We start from the raw sequence: 20407 nt of genomic DNA on the forward strand, positions 1-20407 counted from the left end.
ATACAAATAAATAGTTTTAAACCTCAGAGGCAAAATTGCTCAGAATTTAAAATTTATTGATGCAGATTTATCTTTTTATAAACAACTACTGATAATTACATAAATTTCATCCTCTAATAAAAATGACAAAACTATTAAAATCCAATGTTATCAAACAATAAATACCTTGTAGTAGTTTTGAGATTTCCTTAAATGAACATAACTGATGTATTGTGAATGTGAGTGAATAATAATATTTTTGCATTGCTCTCTCTTGAACCAGACATAACTGGTCAGAAGTGGATTACTTTTTCATGGTGTTAACAGTGTAGCAGGATGAGGCTTTGAAGGTTTCAAGCATTTTTGTTTTGAATATTTTAATTTTGATTTTTTCCAAAAATTATACATAGTAATTTTTTATTTATACAATATATTAAACTTTGTTTCAAGCACTTTTTAAGGTAGCCTTGGTGAATAAGGACAGTGATATAATTATTTCTGGATAACATTAAGTGTGGGTTAACAGAAAGGGTAACTGGGGTTCATATTCTTATTTGAATCATAACAAGTATAGCAATAGAAATTCAACAAAACAGAAGCAATATTTATTAATAATTATTAATAATATAACATTTTACTTAAATTTATCCCAACTATGTTTGAATATTCTTATGTACGTGAGAGATATCCAAACCATTACAGCTTTGGCACAATTCTGAGAAGTCATTCTAAATTTGTCTTTGAAATCCTGTGTTGAAACTCAGACTTTTAAACTGATACACAGAAGTAATCATGAAGGAGATGAGAAAGACTGAATGATCAGACCACCAAAAACTCACAAATCCTTGTTGAGTTGCTGGCAGAGAAATTTCTTTTTGTACCGAGTTGTCACAATTCCCTTCTTCCTTGCGTAGGGGAAACGAAATGTGTGACTTCCATGATGCTTCCAAAGCCCAGGCATGGATCAGATGAAATGACCATCACAATGGTCACAATCCAATGAGGCAATTCTCCTGTTTCTTTTACCCAGAGATGGGTCAATCAAAATTATCATTACAATAATTGCAGTCATTCAATAATTCCTTTGACAAGGAGAATCATCAGAATTATTAATTTCACACAGAGGCAATTTACCTCTGTGTTCAGCAGATGGCTGGCTGATTAATAATAAATCATGTTTCTTTAAGAGTCCCAATCACATGACTCATAATCACATATCTCTCTCTCACCATCTGTTTTTCCTGAATAAATAACTATTGTTCTTTTCTTTGTTCTTCTTCCAGAGCATCAGTTTGCTTATATTCAATACTTAACAGTGCCACGCTATCTTATCACAAACTGTGAATAGTTTCAACTCACACTAATCTTTAAAATGACAGACACTTCAGCTACTTTTCACAAGTAAATTTTTTGAGAATCTTGTGAACTAGGAGCGAACCTGAGCAAAACAGTTGCCTTTGTTTCCCATCCAGTCCTTAAATGGCTCATCTCCAATTATGTTAGTTTTTGATCTGACTATATTTGTATCTTTCCATATCTATATCTACAATTTATATTGAATTTATTTAAACATGTTGTAGATTGTGAAACATGACAGACGTCAATGAAAGGGATCTGGGTCAATTTGAGAAGAGGTTAAGAATGAATGTGAAGAGACAGATATTGGAATATTATGCCATCCATTGGTGTAAGGAGAAGCTGAACAAAGCAAGGTGATGGGAACCAGAAATATTTAATGATGGAGAGAACAGAGTGTCAGTCGAGTACGCAAAGCAGTTGGATTGGATAATAGGAATGATTGAAAGTGAATACATGCAGGTGGCAGTTATAGAATCTTTTCTGAACTCTTTCCAGCTTAATAATAACTTTCCAAAAAGCTGAGTTACCAGAACCACACACAATACAGGTACTCCCAATGTATTATACAGTTGTAAAATGGCATTCCCTGACCAATGAAGGCACGCATGCCAAAAGCTGCCTTCACCCTATCTATCTGTGTCACCACTTTTTATGGAACTATGTAGTATATCCTTGAGGGTCTATTCCACAACACTCTTCAGGACCCAACCATTTTCGATGTTACAACCTTGTTTAAATTGGCAATGAGTAACAGCTCATGCTCATCAGAGTTAAATTTCCATTGTTTTTTTTTGGCCCCACTTTTCCAGTTCATCTAGATTCTCTTGTCATTTCAATTGACTTTTTTTTAATGTGCCAAACCACCAATTTTGATCATCTATAAGCTTGCTAACCATGCCTCATTGTCATTCAAGTTGTTAATACAGATGACCAAAGTGTGGAACTCGGTGGACTTGTGTTATAGACTGCACTAAACTTTGAGAGATCATGATTAAATCAATACTGAAGGGCTGCTTGGTTTCTTGAATGCTAACCAGGATGTTTTTGTATCATTTTTAATATCAGCAGGAAAGAATCAGAATTTATTGCCTTGAACAAGTGACGGTTTGTTGTTTTGCACCAGCATCACAGTCCAAACATTCATATCAACCATCTTACAACAATAAATTTCAAAAAATGCACAAAGTAAAGCAGATCCTTTGGTTCATTGATTATTCAGGAATTTGATGGCAGCAGGGAAGATGCTGTCCTTGTGCCGCTGAGTGCTCATCTTTAGGCTACAGTATCTTTTTCCCAATGGTAGCAGAGTGAAGAGGGCGTGGTGTGGGTCCTTGAGGATAGAACCCCAGCACCCAAGCCATGACAGAGAACAATCATTGACACTGATTGAGTTGACTTGATGTTTAGTCCATATGGCCAATGAATCCATTCAAATATTGTTATAACACCTTTACAATATGAAAGAGACAGAAAAATGAAATCACAATGTAGATCTATTTATTGAAAGCAGTGAAATTTGTTGCACTGTAAACAGTACAAGTATTTTAATAAATTTTACCCGTTGATATCTGGCACAGTTCATGTAACTAGAATTTGAGACTAAAGAATTATTTAATTGTATAATTCCCTAAAACCTTCATTCTTTCCTTTCCTCTGATTTTTCCTGAGTGAAGAACCTCCTTCCCTTTTCATAAAATCTGTTTGATTATTTTCACGCAGTGAATTACAGCAATTGTACAAGCAACGGATTCTATTGGGTCAATGTATGAACCAATCATGGGATGCCTGAAAATGAGAATTTGCCATTTACTTGTTCTTAAAATTAATAGCATGAATTCTCACTAATATTTTGACAATTTAAAAAATCTAAAATGAGAAGCTCATTTACCTATCTTCTTTTGTTTATTGAAATCTACAGTAACAATTTGTGGCATGTTTGGAAATGTTTGCTTTCCATTTTTTTTTATAGAGCCTGGTAATGTTATCTCAATTCTCATTTCATCTGAGTTTTTGAAAATGGATTCCCTGGTAAGTGCATTTTTAGTTAAGCTGGTTTGCTAGAACTTGTCTGTCTTCAATTCTTCATTTCTGCAGGGGTGGGTACTGTCAAAGAGAAAGTGTGCACATGCACATACCTTAAATCAATAGCACTTTACAATCAAGTGGTTTTGAAGTATAGTCATTGAAGTAATGTAGGAAGTTCAGCAGCTAATTTGATTAAGATAAACTCTCAAAATTAGTGAACAGATTATATATTAGATTATGAAAAATATTTTCTAGCTCAAGAATAAATATTCCTTAATAATGCATGAGCTCCTACACAACTTAAGAGATTAGTTATAAATATATATTTAAAGAATCAGCTCTTTTTAAAAAAAACTGTAGTATCTGCTCGTGGATCTGCTCTTAACTGCAACTCTATAATGTGTATCTTAGAGTAAATGTAACAAATGTACCTGCAGTATCAATGATTTTTGTATAACAGTTTATATAGTTACCAATTTTAATTGTAGAGATGAAATAGTTATGCTGTTTCCAGCAACACACCAACAATGTCAGTTTGCAATTCTGAGTCAGATGCTTGAGGCTTCAAGCTTGTTACTTCAGTGTAGTACAGGAAGCTAAGATTTTTGAGCTATTTACTCTGTTAAATAAAAGATCCTATGACAATATTTCAAAGAGCAGGAGGATAATCCCAATATTGTGGCCAATATTTTATAACCACATTGATCCTTGTTGTATGCACACTGGCTGTCATATTTTAAAAATAATAACACTTAAAGTACTCTTAAAATAATAGTTGACCTTAAAACTTTTTTGTGTCTGAAAGAAATATGGAATTGTGTGTTAATGCAAATCTTTATAAGTCTCACAAACATTGGCCCTGAGCTAAAAGCAGAAAATGCTGTAAATACTCAACAGGTTAGTGAAACTGAAGAGATGAATATCTGCAATGGTTTTCAGTTTTATATTTGATTCGTAAATCTTATGGTGAAAAAAAAGTCTTGTTTCTAGCAAGTTCCCTAAACTTAAAAAAGATTCATTTACTTTTTTTTTAAATTTGGAATTGCTATCAAAGGGGGAAAAAGGTTTTTTCATGAATCTTTTAATACCAATTCTGTAGTTATAATGTTTAAAAAATCTTTGAAATGTATGAAGGCTAATGTTGTGTAGCAGTGACTTGAGCATCAGAAAAATTGTGGAAAAAATAGTGGAAGCAGGTTGATCATAACTCGCTTTTACATTCAATATTCAACTTGAAACCCTTCAATCAAAGTGAAAGATTTTTCAGTTGAAGCTGTAGTAATTAATCTCATAAGATTATACCAAATTTTGAATCTCTTAGGAGTGCATAGCATATTTTGTTTGTAATCCATTGAGTATCATGGAGAAATTCATAATTTTTTTCCTCCTCCTTGGTTTGAGTTGGTATATGGCAATGGGATATTTCTATTAAAGGAGTAAAGGTTCAATAAACAAAATAGTTTAAAGACTTGCATTTTGTTTTAAGGGCAGTTTTTGTGATTGTAGCATTACTGATGGTTGGATCTGTTAGTCAAATGATAGTGTGAAGTACTGGAGTCTATAAAGTTGTGGTGTCTGCCTATTTGGCTGAAACAAGTGGGTGAATAAGGGGATGAATACTGCATGATTCATCATAGTGAATGAAATACTGAGTGTCCTTTCTATCTTTTGTTCTTTGTTGCTTTAGGTTGAAGAGTGCATACATTACTGTCATAAAAACATGAGTGCCATTGTAGCTACTCCTTGCAATATGAACTGCATCAATGGCACCTTGGCCACACGTATTATTGATCTCTTCACGCATAATGAAGCTGATGAAATAAAAGACAAAAAAGATAAATTTAAAAGGTAATATAAGAACATAGAACTGTCCAGCATAGGAACAGACCTTTTGGCCAATACCTCTGCGTTAGACATGATAGCCAAGGCAATCCTGCTTGCATGTGATATATTTTCTTTTCCCATACATTCATGTGTCTATCTAAAATCTTCTTAATCGCTAGTATCATATCTGCCTCCAATCCTACAGTTTGCAGCCTGTTCTCTCCCCACCCCCATCTTAAAAGCATATCCTCTCATATATTACATTTTTACCATGAGGAAAAAGATTCTCTCTACCTTATCAATGCCTCTCATAGTTTGATAAATGTAATCAGGTCACCCCTCAGCCTCTAATGGTCCAAGAAATCAATCCAAATTTGCCCTAACCTCTCATTATAGCTTGTACCTTTTTTTTAATCACCCTTCTACTTGGATGTCCTCTTTCCAAAATCTATGCACCTGAATTTCTCTGATCATCACCCTGCAACATCTTGGGCATTTCTTCTTTATCCTTTTGTAGGCCTTCAAATTCTTCCTGCAATGGGGTGACTAAAATTGCACACAATTCTCCCAAGTGTGGCCTCACCAAAGTTTTGTATAGCCACAATAGAACTTCCTTACTTTTGTACTCAATGCCCTGCCTGGTAAATGTAGCCAAGCATACCAGATGCTGCTTTTACCACCTTACCTCCATGTATGGCCATTTTCAAGGATCCCCAAATCCCTCCCAATGTGAAATGTGTCACACATGCCCAGATTAAGCTCCATCTACTATTATTCTGCCCATATCTGTAACTGTTCTCATTCATTCATCATTCATTCAGGAACCTTGCTGTTTGACATGAACGATCAGGTCTCTCCATCTGTCATGATCTCTGACCCTCCAAATTGTTGTTGTTGCCTCCCCAGTTCTCCTTTGGTGAAGGCTCCATCTTTGAGCTGACACTGTAGTGATGTTGAGTTCATGATTATGCAGGGAAAAATATTGAAGTGGTTTCCCATTCCCCTCTTCAGTTGCAGGTAACCCTTGGCTATTGATCAGCAGATTCATCTGCCCAGCTTTTTAGTTTTACAACCATTAATTCCAATTTGTAGAATCTGCTTGTAAAACCATCTATCATCTGCAATCCATGGCTACACATGACCCTGATTGGGAGGCTAAATTGGTACTACACCTTGCCCAAGGGTGACCTATCAGATGGAAGGAGTGCCTTATACCTCCTTTTGCTAAGCAAGTGTACAACTGATCACCCTCTGCACTGTCCACATCTCCACAGTCTTAGTGCCATTTACACACTTACTAATCAACCCAACTTTTTCATCTTTTATGTATATCACAAATAACAGGGGTCCCAATGCCAATTCCTGCAGAACACCATTGGTCACAAGCCTCCAGCCAGAATAACACCCTTCCACCATGACCCTCCTCTCAGGTCCAGCCAATTCTGAATCAGAACTATAAATTCACCATGGATCTTGTATATTTGTACCTTCTGGATCAGCCTTCGATAATGGCTTACTCGGTCCATGAAGACAACATTTATTACCTTACTTTCATCAATCAACTGTGTAACACCTTCAAATAAAACTTAAATCAGATTTGTAAGATGTGGCCTTCCCCACACAAAGCCATGCTGACTATCTTGGCCATGCCTTTAAAAGTAAATCCTATCCCTAGTACCTTCTCCAATAATTTCCCTATCATCAATGTGAGGCTCACTAGCCTATAATTTCCTGGATTATCTCTGTTTTCCTTCTTAAACAAAGTTACAAAATTGACTACTGTCTAGACTGCTGGGGCCTTGCCTGTTGCTAGTAAGTAAACAAAGATCTTTGTCAAGGTCCCAACAATCTCTTCACTTGCCTCTTTCCATAACATGGGATATATCCTATCAGGCCCTGTGAACATATCCACTTTGTTCTTTATAAGACCCAGCACCAATTCTTTTTTGATCTCAACATGCCCTAATGCATTAGAATTCTCCACACTATGCTTCTTGCCACCATCTTCCATGTCCTCTTCCTTTGTGAATACCAATGGAAAATACTGTGTTCATTGACCTATCCCTTTCAGACTTATGCCATCTCCTCAGCTCCTTCAGGTGTTGCTTTGCAGCTCTGGTTCCCACCTCCCTACCAGGTTAGTTGAAACCATTCTGAAGTAGTACCAGCAAATCTCCCTGTGAAGATATTGGTTCCTCTCCAGTTTAGGTTTAAGCTATCCCTCTTGTACAGGTCTCACTTACCTTGGAAGAGAGTTCAATGATGCAGATGTCTGAAGCCCTCCCTTCTGCTTCAGCTCCTTAGCCACATATTGAACTGCACTGTCTTTCTATTTCTTGCCTCACTGGCATGTGGCAATGTTATAAATTATCTTGAAAATATCAGCTGGTGCACATAGAATATAATTCTAAGTTTTTTCTCTCCCTCATACATCCCATTTATACCTTTTTTGTCAAATTCTCAAATAGAGTTCATCAAAGTGGTCAAATTCTATTCAAGTATGTTGTTACTAAAATGTAGAGCAGTGATTTACATACCACTTTATGTGCCATAAGTGCTCTGTGATTAGTAAGGGATTGCTTAAGGTGGTATGTGAGTGGGAAGGGAAGGTTGAAAATCATTCCTTTAGACCAATTGCTACGGAAATATTTTGCTTGAGAAAAATTGTCACTGGCCCACTTCCTTTGGAGTTATGAAACAATGCACATAACGAGTCAATTAGGTACGATTAAAAGAGTGGTTTTCAAACTTTTTATTTTCACCCACAAACCACCTTAAGCAAGCCCTCACTAATCACAGAGCACCTATGGCATCGGGAATATTTAGAGTGATTTGTGAGTGGAAAGAAAAAGGTTGGGAACCACTGATGTAGAGCATATTTACATCTTATTAATTGATCTGTGTTCATTACCTTGGCCTGTGAGAAGATAAATCTGCAGGCTAATTCACTACAACTTGGACATCGTCTTTGCCATTCTTCACTGGCTGACATGTTAATATCTTGCAAACATTAGATGAAAGGATATCAGTCTCTGATTACTGGCACAACAATAACTGAATTTGTTTCAGTAAATAATTCTGAACAGCTTGAACCACATTGGCTAGGTAATTAGCTTTAATTCTTTAACTGTTACTTGACAGCTGTATAGGGTCTTTATTTTTTTTGTTTTCCCCTTTGTTTAGTTTCAGCCTCTTGTACAAAATAAATGACAAAGCTGCTAAGGGAATAGATAAGAAAATAAACATGAAATCATAGTTGAAGGTTGGGAACACATTAGAATTTCAACAATTTATCGAGTGATTTTTATTTTAAATATATAAGAATAAACTGAATTAAAGGTATTTAACAAAACTGACCTGAAAAACCTTGAATCAGAATATTTTCATTGCAATAGGAAAAAGGTGTTATTTAATTTTATTGAAATATATTAACAGATGAGGTTAGAAGAATGCACAGTAAAAACTGATTATTTGCTTTCTAACTATTCAGAAACTGTGGTTTGGCCTCTGGATCACTCTGTCACTTTCCACTTGCCAGGGTCCTGTATCCTTCACTCACTTGTAAGGTTACTGTGAAACATCTTTTTTAAACATGAACTAAAAGTCTTTGAGAGTATAAATAGAATAATACCTGATGCTCTGGAAAATCTGTCAGTCTACCACCACTATTGCCATTTTACTGCAGTTGGTTTAAATGGAAGAAATAAAAATAATAATAAAACATCCAAGGTATTCAAATGAAAATTTAGAAGTTTCAATGGAATAAAGAAAAAGGAATCTGGCATATATTCAATGGATGGAAAAAGTAATTACAAGATTAACTAGAAATTGAAAGTGCCCTCCTGTATGCTAAAACAATTGACATAAATAAAGTGAGACCTCATTCAGTGCATACCACTGAACAAACCTTGCACAGTCAAGGGTCTTCTCCATATCACAATAGCAGGTGTTGAGTTGATGGAGACAGACTCCAAGGAAGGGGCAGCTCGGAGACCTACCCAATGTGGGTTTTTAATGCTGGGCCATGGGCTGGAATCTGAACAGGCAGGTGAAATTCTGCTCTGGATAAGTGGCTATGAATGAAAATTGCAGAAATATTGTCTAATGATACATTGTGCATAATTGGATATCACTGAACAATTGCATACAATAATGTGTCAGACACATGGAAACCCAGAGTTAAAAACAGAAAACTCTGAAAATGGCAAATCGGGTGGCATTTATGGAGAGATTAACCAAGTTAATGTTTCAGGTGAACTTTCAATTCTGAACTGTGAAATGTGTATAACTCATAGTCAGCAGGTCCCTTAAATTTTTCCATTACGTGTTGATTTTTAAAAATTAAATTGGAAATCCAGACTGACTAGCAGTATCGGGGAAGTACTTACCACTGTTTTCAATTGGAGGTGTAAATGTATAAGAGCTGAACACAAGACTTGCTTTTCCATCCAATGAGTCAAAAATGCCAAAGTAGAGGACTCAACGAACATCCATTAGGAGATCTGACAAAATCAATATTTTTGGAGCTTAATTCAGTAATCTGAGCAAACCAAGAAATGCAATTGCGGGTTTGCACAAGGTCATTTCTGAATATACCCAATTTAACAGCATTGTACTATACTCTCTTCTCCATTTTTTTCTTATGGCCAGGGATGGTAATTGAAACAACCTGACTGCTGGCAGTGAGTTGAGCTATCCACCAATTTGTACATATTGATAAATGTAGGATTTCTATACTATCCATCTCTTGCATAAGCACCACAGGTTGTTTCTCATTCTGTCTTCTCCAAGAACCTTTTTAATCTTATTGCCTCATCCAACAGATGTTGATTTTTCTTTAATTATCTATCTCTTTTGCAAGACATTCTTCACAAATTACAAGAATGTACTATGCTTATGTTCTAATCATATACTTAATTGTTCACTGCTTCATTCACAACCATTTTATTTTTTAAGTCATTCTGTTCTTGCATAGCAGTAATTTTGAAAGCAAGTGCTTTGGAGGATCTTTTTATCTTGCTTGAATAACTTCTTTTTGTGATTGTAACTTTTTCCCCCTCAGACAGCACATTACGCTTACTACTTGGCAATCTTTGGCTTGGCTTCGCGGACGAAGATTTATGGAGGGGGTAAAAGTCCACGTCAGCTGCAGGCTCGTTTGTGGCTGACAAGTCCGATGCGGGACAGGCAGACAGGGTTGCAGCGGCTGCAGGGGAAAATTGGTTGGTTGGGGTTGGGTGTTGGGTTTTTCCTCCTTTGCCTTTTGTCAGTGAGGTGGGCTCTGCGGTCTTCTTCAAAGGAGGTTGCTGCCCGCCAAACTGTGAGGCGCCAAGATGCACGGTTTGAGGCAATATCAGCCCACTGGCGGTGGTCAATGTGACAGGCACCAAGAGATTTCTTTAGGCAGTCCTTGTCCCTTTTCTTTGGTGCACCTCTGTCACGGTGGCCAGTGGAGAGCTCGCCATATAACACGATCTTGGGAAGGCGATGGTCCTCCATTCTGGAGACGTGACCCATCCAGCGCAGCTGGATCTTCAGCAGCGTGGACTCGATGCTGTCGACCTCTGCCATCTCGAGTACTTCGACGTTAGGGATGAAAGCGCTCCAATGGATGTTGAGGATGGAGCGGAGACAACGCTGGTGGAAGTGTTCTAGGAGCCGTAGGTGATGCGGGTAGAGGACCCATGATTCGGAGCCGAACAGGAGTGTGGGTATGACAACGGCTCTGTATACACTTATCTTTGTGAGGTTTTTCAGTTGGTTGTTTTTCCAGACTCTTTTGTGTAGTCTTCCAAAGGCGCTATTTGCCTTGGCGAGTCTGTTGTCTATCTCATTGTCGATCCTTGCATCTGATGAAATGGTGCAGCCGAGATAGGTAAACTGGTTGACCGTTTTGAGTTTTGTGTGCCCGATGGAGATGTGGGGGGGCTGGTAGTCATGGTGGGGAGCTGGCTGATGGAGGACCTCAGTTTTCTTCAGGCTGACTTCCAGGCCAAACATTTTGGCAGTTTCCGCAAAGCAGGACGTCAAGCGCTGAAGAGCTGGCTCTGAATGGGCAACTAAAGCGGCATCGTCTGCAAAGAGTAGTTCACGGACAAGTTTCTCTTGTGTCTTGGTGTGAGCTTGCAGGCGCCTCAGATTGAAGAGACTGCCATCCGTGCGGTACCGGATGTAAACAGCGTCTTCATTGTTGGGGTCTTTCATGGCTTGGTTCAGCATCATGCTGAAGAAGATTGAAAAGAGGGTTGGTGCGAGAACACAGCCTTGCTTCACGCCATTGTTAATGGAGAAGGGTTCAGAGAGCTCATTGCTGTATCTGACCCGACCTTGTTGGTTTTCGTGCAGTTGGATAATCATGTTGAGGAACTTTGGGGGACATCCGATGCGCTCTAGTATTTGCCAAAGCCCTTTCCTGCTCACGGTGTCGAAGGCTTTGGTGAGGTCAACAAAGGTGATGTAGAGTCCTTTGTTTTGTTCTCTGCACTTTTCTTGGAGCTGTCTGAGGGCAAAGACCATGTCAGTAGTTCCTCTGTTTGCGCAAAAGCCGCACTGTGATTCTGGGAGAATATTCTCGGCGACACTAGGTATTATTCTATTTAGTAGAATCCTAGCGAAGATTTTGCCTGCAATGGAGAGCAACGTGATTCCCCTGTAGTTTGAGCAGTCTGATTTCTCGCCTTTGTTTTTGTACAGGGTGATGATGGTGGCATCACGAAGATCCTGAGGCAGTTTTCCTTGGTCCCAACAAAGCTTGAAAAACTCATGCAGTTTGGCATGCAGAGTTTTGCCGCCAGCCTTCCAGACCTCTGGGGGGGATTCCATCCATACCTGCTGCTTTGCCACTTTTCAGTTGTTCGATTGCCTTATATGTCTCATCCAGGGTGAGGACCTCATCCAGCTCTAGCCTTAGGGGCTTACTACTTGGCAATAACTAATAAACAAATACAGTATCTAGCTCTTTTCCCCCATTAAGATTGCTCATATTACAGTCATGTCTGAAAGAGAACTGATAATATTCACACCCTTATGAAGACAGAGTATACAGCCTTAGAAATCATAAAACCTCTAAAAGCAAATGAGCAGTCCAGCACATGTGTCCATGAAAGAGTATTTAAAGGCAGATAGTCCTCTGGAAGAAGGTCTGTTACTAGCTTCCATCTTTGTCAAACCAGTGTGAAGTCCAAAACTCCAGTGAGTTAGTAAATGACTTGGCAGTCTACACTTGATATACCAAGCCTTAGAACAAACTTGTTCCAAAATGGACCAAAGTGCAGAATTTGAGAGGTGATTTTGACATCATGAAACAATTGATTGGTTCACTTGAATGAGCATTGGACACATTGGCATAATTTCATGCTGAGATTAATTTTTCCAGTCAGAATAAGTGTTTGAGCAAAATACAGAACTCCCTCTAAATCTGAACAATCTAATAATTCTAAAAGAGACTGTTGAATAGTGATTATCGTACTGGATTAACAACTGAAGCAGGCACTAAGGTGATATGGTTGGATGTTGTGGAGGAATACATTCCAGTTAAATTACTGGACCAGTGATGAGTTCAAATACAACTATAACAGTGGAGAATTTAAATTCAGAATATTAAATGGTCTGAAATATAAATCGCATGAATAATGGCCAGGAAACAACGAGACTTTCATTAAAAATTGTCTTTTGGAATAGAAATTTGTTGTCTTTGCCTGGTGTTCTCTGAATATAATGTTACATGCCATCAGTTGGAGTGAACCAATACAAAATGTATGATGAGAATTCAATTGGATGGGTTACCAAGCATTGATAGACCACCATCATCCAAATTTATTTAACTGCAGAGCATGAAAAACTATGTCTAGAAATTGATTGCCAGCCAGTGAACCTAAAGGACACAGCTGCCTTCATACAAAAGAGCTAAATACTGGTGATCTTGTACCAATTATGTCAAGTCAAAGTTCTGGACTCCTGCTGTATCCAAAAGTGAATGAACTTGTAACCAATGCCTGGATGAAACTTTTGAACATGCTCCTCATTAAAGATGCTAAAGAAATTGTGAAAAAAAAATTACTCGCTGGAGTCAAACAAAGCACAAAAGAAAACTGCTTTGGTTGTTGGAAACAATTCAACTGAGCATCAGGATATTGCTGAAGGAGATTAAAAAGGTGCCTTGGTTCTACCAGATCTAGATACCTTCTCTTAGTACACAATGTTCTGTTTGGTTTCCATTTCTTCAGATTTTTAATGCTTTCAGATTTTTAACACTAGGCTAAGAAATGTTCACATAAAACAAGCCAAGAATAACAAGTTGGTGTGATCTGCCATTTCTGAAAGGTTATACATCTGAAATGTTGACTGCTTTTCTCTTTGCAGTTGCTGTCTTACCTGTTGAGCACACCTAGCATTTTCTGTTCTTGTTCTATTTTACCAGCACTTACAAATTTTTGCTTTTCAGAGTTTGACCAACTCCCCTTGATAATCAATGGTATTACAGTATAATTTTCACTCTACCATTAACGTCAAAGGAGACAGTGTTACTTAGGACTTAATTGGACCAGCCACGCAAACACCAACTTGAGTGAGTTAGAGGCTGTTTAGTCTCGTGAGTGGCAAAATTCCTGACTTCATCAGTCTTTTCATGAACCTTAATGCTCCAATTCTAGAATAAGATGGAGAATTCTTTTTTCCCTACCCTGGATGAATGTAGCTTATGACTTGAAACAATGTTTTATAGGACAAAATTACCCAGTTGATTTGCACTACATTTTCACTCTAAATATTCACTTGTCTCACCAACAAATGAATATTGGTTCCTGCATATATAATTTACAGAGCTAATTGTTGAAGTATACCATGCTTTCTTGGCACCTCACATGCAAGGCTTCTATTGTTTAGAAAGGCAAAGGAATTGCCACCATCTACAGTTTACCTTTGCGAGTTGCACACCATCCTCACTGGGTGATGCATTTGAGAGTTGCACACCATCCTCACTGGGTGATGCATTTGCGAGTTGCACACCATCCTCACTGGGTAATGTATCTCTGTTTATTATCTCTGAATCAAAATTTTGGAACTCTTCTACAAACAGAATTTGTCATACTTGCACCATGTGGGTTGCAGCAGATAAGGGCAGCTACTCCGCCATTTTCTCTCATAATTACACTTGTAAATGCTAGTCTTATAAATGATGATCTCAATCCTTTCCTGAGTGTTGTGGGTATAGATTCTTTTATAAACATTAATTGCAAGAAATTTGACAATTTTGTTCAACTCTGAGGCAGAATATAATTGAGAGCAGGTTGTTTTTTTAAACGTAACTACATTTTTGAATTTTTTTAATTTATGGTTTTCCAAGCTTAAACTCAGTTATCAGAATTATCAGTGTCAATATTAACAGTATCAGCATTGACTACAATTTACAATGATCAATTTTATACAGTTTCCTGCTGAGTTCAAGCTCTTTTCCTCTCCATCCCTCCTCAACCCCCACATTTAACACTTAACTAACCACAATTACACACAACATTCAAGATATTCACAACAAAGGTATAAGACATATATCAGGGTTTTATGGGTTTGTCATGACATGGCGGCCAGTGCTCAGGCAGTTTTCTTTTTCTGGCTGAGATGGGATGAACCCCCTGCTTTCAACCACTCCCCAACTGATTGAGAGATAGATGGGTGATGAGGTGCAATTATCCACATCTTGGAATTTAAAATGGTTGCCAAATTTTCAAAAAAAGTGTTATACTTTTTTCTTAAGTTATAAGTAATTTTCTCCAGGGGAACACAGCTTTGCATTTCTGTGTTCCAGCGAGGAATGCTCAGGCAAGAGTCGGATTTCCAGGTAACCACTATGCACTTCCTGGCCATTGCCAATCTGATCAATACTTATTGAATTTGAAATTTGGATGGCTTCATCTTACATCTTATGTTTATTATATTTCCCAACAGGAACAGCTCTGTGTCCTGTGAGAATTCTTTACCTATGATTTTTTTTCTAAGACTTGGCTTAGTTTTGCCAATCTATTTGCCTGGGCTTTGGCCAGTATTTTATCATTATTTTTAACAGGGAAATAGGTCTATAAGGAGATGGCATTAGCAGATCCTTGTCTTTTTTTTTTAAAGTATTGTCGTAATGATTACTATTGAAAAAGATTCTGGGAGGGTTTGGGTCTCCATTGCCTGGTCCACCACCTGCATGTAAAGAGGGATTAGTAAATCTTTAAACTCCTTCTAAAACTCTGGTGGAAACCCATCCTCCCCCTGGAGACTTGTTAGTTTGCTTTTTTCAACCCCCCCCCCCAACTGTACCTCTCTCAATACTTTACCTACCTCTTCTTCTGAAGGGAAGATCCAACCCATCTTTCTTTTCTGGGTCCAAACTTGGCATTTCTAATTTAGACAGAAACTTACTGGTTTTAACAGACCCTCCTGTCAGTTCTGATTTATGTAGACCTTAAAGATTTTTTGAAGATCTCTTTTGGTTTATATGAGATCCTGCCACTCCCAGTTTGTATTGCATTGATTGTCCTCAAGACCTGTTCTGTACTCAGCTGCCAAAAGGGGACTTTGTGGGCTCTCCCAATTCAAAGTATTTTTGTTTTGACTGTATTTTGGTCTATTCTAGAGTAGGGGTCATGCTGGTTTGAATGGAAGGAGTAGCCCCTCTCCCTGGGATGCTTCCGCCACCATACATTTTTCAGATTCAGCTCCTTCATGCAACCAATGGTTTGTTTTAGCTATTTTCTTAGTCAATTTATTTAAAACAGGGTCCAGACAAAAGTTAAAGCCCCCCCCCCCCACCACAAAACCAAAATGTTCTCCTTTCCATCTGTCAATTTCAGGAAAGTATCTTGTATAAATTTTTTGTTGGCAAAATTGGGGGCATAAACATTTACTGAGGTCCAGGATTCTGAATATATCTGACAGTGTACCATTACAAATCTTCCTGTTTTATCTGTAGTCACATGCTGCACTCTCACTGGAACACTCTTGCCTATCATCGTGCACTCTCTGCGAATTTGTATTACTTGGAGTTCTTAATGCTCATGTAAATTTCTTCTTTTACTCTTTTTCTTCAGAAGGTAGTGAATCTCTAAAATTCTCTATCCCAGAGGTGGTGGAGGCCAATCTGGCTGCAAATCGCCCAGGAGTGTGCAACATTTTGCATGCAAAGCTAAGGTTTTCACTGTATATCAGTGCATGTGGCAAACAATTGTGGATCATAAGAAAAATTAAATGTTTGAAATGTCAAAGAATTGTGGGCTTTAGGGAACTGCCGTAGATCAGGCATAATCATAATCATGGGAGGCTTCCGGGGCCAGCCTTATCCTTGCTTCTATTTTCTTGTTAATGACAAAATCAAGGAAATCCATTCTGGAACAAGCATGTTGTGGTCAGTACAAAATGTTTATAGTGGAAATAGGTTAAAAGATTTCTATATCTTGTTAAAATTGGGAGATGTTACTTGAATATTTATGGTGTAAATGTTTATTTTATTCTGTAAAACAGCAAAATATTCTGTAAGAAGATTGAGAGGCTATTTGATCCAGAGCACAAGGACCCAGACTCTCCAGGGAGTGCTCATACACTCTACAGGTATTTCATGAACATTATCAACTGATACTTGGAAACCATTTTAACTGTTAGCCTTGACCACTGAGAATATCATGCTATGTTTTGTGCCTTTTTCAGATGTAGTTTGTGTAAGAAACTTCTTACCAAAGAAACTGAGAAAATGCTACCTTGTTTGCCTGTGAAAATAAATATTGATCTACGAGGAAATATAATATACTTGCACAATAGGTAACTTTTATTATACAAATGCTTGTACTGGACATTATTCATTGCAGTGGAGTTTGTACAAAAGAATTAAATGTTTGGGTTTCGAATCATTGTCTTTGATATCTTCTCCCTGCACATTGTATCAAGTTCCATAGTTTCTTTGCATTGCCTTCCAAAAAAAATATTTTGGAGACAAAGTTGTAATGTTCCCTGTTTTTAAAATTACTTAATTACTCTTTTATTTTTAATCTAAAAAATTTCCAGTGAATTACTCTTATTGCTAAATTTTCCCAGTTTATTGTTGGGTAAAAGACTTCCACCATTGTAATTAGCATAATGTTAACCAGAATCTTTTAATTTCTTCAGAGACAAAAGCTGGGATGTACACGACTATCTTAATGGTCTCTATGAAGACTTGAAGTCATGGCAAGATGTGTATTGGCGTTTATGGGGAACTATAAATTGGCTGCCTTGTACGAGATGTAAAAAAGTAAGTTTTCATATTGACTTGAATGTATTTTGACATTAAGATTTAAAAACAAAATGAAAATAACTTGGTAGGTGGAATTCTTAATGCATTAAATGTTTATTTTAGTGAAGAGACATTGTAAATTATTCAACAGAAAAGAACTGCTGTGATGAAAGGGTAACTCTATTAAAAATGGGTTAATTACCAGTCTGAATTATTTCTTGGGTGCTGAGGGAAGCATTCGCCACTTTCTTCTGATATCTGTCAATTATAGGGTTGGTGTCTGTGGAAGGTTCTACTTATTTGTGCAAGAAAGTGACGCAACAATACAGGCACCAATCACTGTCCAGTTATTTTTATTTGCTTGTGTGGGAAACATTTAGGAATGATGATGAGGATACTTGGACATCTGTGGACTGATGTAAGAAAGCCAGCATGAGTGTAATAAATACAATGTATTGATTTGTTTTCAGGAATAACAGAGTTGAGGGATTTCTGGTTGCTATGGTGAATGTGGATTTTTCCAAGGCATTCGATAAACTGCCCATAGTAAGTTTCTCATCCTGATTTTAGGCCCAAAATGGAGAAGGGCAAGAGCAGCAAAGAAAGACATTTGACTGAGTAATGGATGTCACAGTAATAATGAATAGTTTATTTTCAGCCTGAAGAAGAGTGCAGTGGCATTTCCTGGGACCATTAGTTAAATTAATGGCTTGGACTTTGGTGTATAGCTACAATGTCCTAATGTACAGATGATGCAACAGTGAGCTCTGAGGTGGATTGTAATAAATTCACTGAAAAAGGGATTTTGACAGGAGAATAGAATAGGAGGATGGGGTAGATGAATTTTAATGTGAACAAATGTGAACCAGAAGGAATGAGGAGAGAACATAAACTGGGAACCAGGAAAGGTTCAGACGAAGAGCTATTGACCAGACATAGACCTTCCACAATTTCTGTTCATAAACCACCCCCCCCCCCCCCCAGGGGTTTGCATACACAAATTGGAGAAGGTGGCAGAGCAGTTTGAAAAAGTGATTTAAAAAATAAATAAAAAAAAAAATAGGATTCCATAATCACAGACAAGACCAAGGAAGTCATCGTAAACCTTGTTGAAGTACAGGTTTGAACAGAACTAGAGTACTCTGTCCAATTCTGAGCACCTGATCTTTGGGGAAAAATGTGAAAGCCTGGGGTACATGGGAGTTTAACTGCAATGTTTCTAGTGATGAGAGACTTCAGGTAATTGGATAGAAAGGAGAATCTGGGATGGTGCTCCTCAGAACATTGGAGTTTACAGGGTGATGTGGGTATTGAGACCAGATGGAAAAAATGGAAATGTTCTTATTGCCAAAAGATTAAAGGAAATAAAATTTAAGTGAGTGACAAGGGAACAAAAGTGATACAAAAATATGTTGTGCAGTGAGTAGTTGGATTCTGGAACATGCTGCTCATCTGTGAGAATAAAGACAGATTCAATTGTGATGTTTAAAAAGTAGTAAGTAAGTACATAGAAAAATAAGTTGCAGGACTGAAGAAGACTACGAGTAAGTGTCTCTGGTTATACATCTGTACTATTTATGCAAAAGCCTTAATGAGCTTAGTTTCCACCCTTCAGTGCTTTAATCCTTTCTGTGAATGACCATAATTACAAAGATGGTGAGTTGGAGGCTATCTTTTGCAAGTAGTGGGTTCTAGTTGTCTGGGAGGGTGGGGAATGTGTAATCCTTTTTAGAAGCAAAATTAGTTGGTGATGTTTAACTTTGTATTTTAAGGGCACATGGCTGGAGAAAATGTGGTTGATTGTAGGTTTAACAGGTGCAGAAAGAGAAGATATGTATGACCACCAGGAAAAGCAGCAAGGATCAGCCCCCTCTGCTCATTTGCCTCAAACAGGTTAAGTTTTGGATACTATTGTAGGTTAACCTCCGAGTTTGTGGAAGTAATTCATTTAGCTCTGATGAATTGTAGGGAAAGGAATTGTTGAGTGCCAGTGGTAGGGGATTCATTAGATAGAAGTTTCTATGGCCAAGATCAAGGTCAGGGACGTCTTCGATTGCATATGGAACATTCTGAAAGGGGAGGAAGAAGAGCTAGAAGTCATGGTACATGTTAGTACTAATTATATAAGCAGAAAGACTGAGGCTCTTCAGAGTGGATTAAGGGAGTTAGAAGATTTAAAAAGCACAACCTCTCGGGTCATAATCTCATGATTACTTCCTGTGTCTTGTGCTAGTGAGGGAAGAAATCGAAAGATAAACCTGATAAAGAGCTAATGCAGGAGGAAGAGCTTTCTGAACTTGGATCATTGAGGTTGCTTCAGGGGTAGGTGAAACCTTTACAAAAAGGGTGGGGTATATGTATACTGGAAAGTTACCCATATCTTTGCAAGAAGGTTTGCTCACTGTAGAGCTCGTCGAAAGAACCAAAGACTTGTTGATCCAAACCAAGGCTTTTATTAGCAAAAGACAGGAGCTCTTCACGGGTGGCCGACCAGTCCGGAATGATCCGACCTGGCTAAGGATACAACCCTTTAAGGCCCAGACAGTAGGTGTGGCTAAGCTCTCAGCCAATCGCTGTAAGCACAGTCATTACACTCTAGATACTGTAACTATGTACATTGGTGATAGGTCTGTACTATCACACTCACGCTATTAATTGGGAAGATTTAAACTAATTTGGCAAAGGAGTGGAAAATAGTGAACATGATTGGAGATGGGGAGATTTCCCTGAATATAGAGGATAAAGTGAGCCGAGAGGCAGAGCACTGTAGGGCTGGTAAGTTCAGCTACATTTACTTTAATGCAAGGAGCCTCATGATGAGTTAAACGAGCTGAGAGCATGAGATTATAATATTGCAGTTGGGGAAATATGGGTGAATGAAGGGCTGGACTAGCAGCTTAATGTTCCAGAGTACAGAAGTTTCAGGTGTGACAGAGGGGAGTGCAAAAGAAAGCAGAGAGTCGCACTGCTGAT

General features: G+C 37.9%; 1 protein-coding gene across 11 annotated transcripts in view; it reads left to right on the forward strand.

Moving 5' to 3' along the window:
• The window catches only part of sanbr (SANT and BTB domain regulator of CSR), a 148699-nt gene that overhangs the window by 32012 nt on the left and 96280 nt on the right, over positions 1–20407 (forward strand). For all 11 annotated transcript variants that reach the window (XM_069931525.1, XM_069931524.1, XM_069931523.1 and 8 more), the window contains 5 exons: positions 3308–3366; positions 5051–5211; positions 16690–16776; positions 16873–16983; positions 17329–17452. In XM_069931525.1, the coding sequence (XP_069787626.1) occupies positions 3308–3366; positions 5051–5211; positions 16690–16776; positions 16873–16983; positions 17329–17452 (542 nt within the window). The remainder of the gene's footprint in view (positions 1–3307; positions 3367–5050; positions 5212–16689; positions 16777–16872; positions 16984–17328; positions 17453–20407) is intronic.

The sequence above is a fragment of the Narcine bancroftii genome, chromosome 4 (genome assembly GCF_036971445.1).
Source record: "Narcine bancroftii isolate sNarBan1 chromosome 4, sNarBan1.hap1, whole genome shotgun sequence".
NCBI lineage: Eukaryota > Metazoa > Chordata > Chondrichthyes > Torpediniformes > Narcinidae > Narcine > Narcine bancroftii.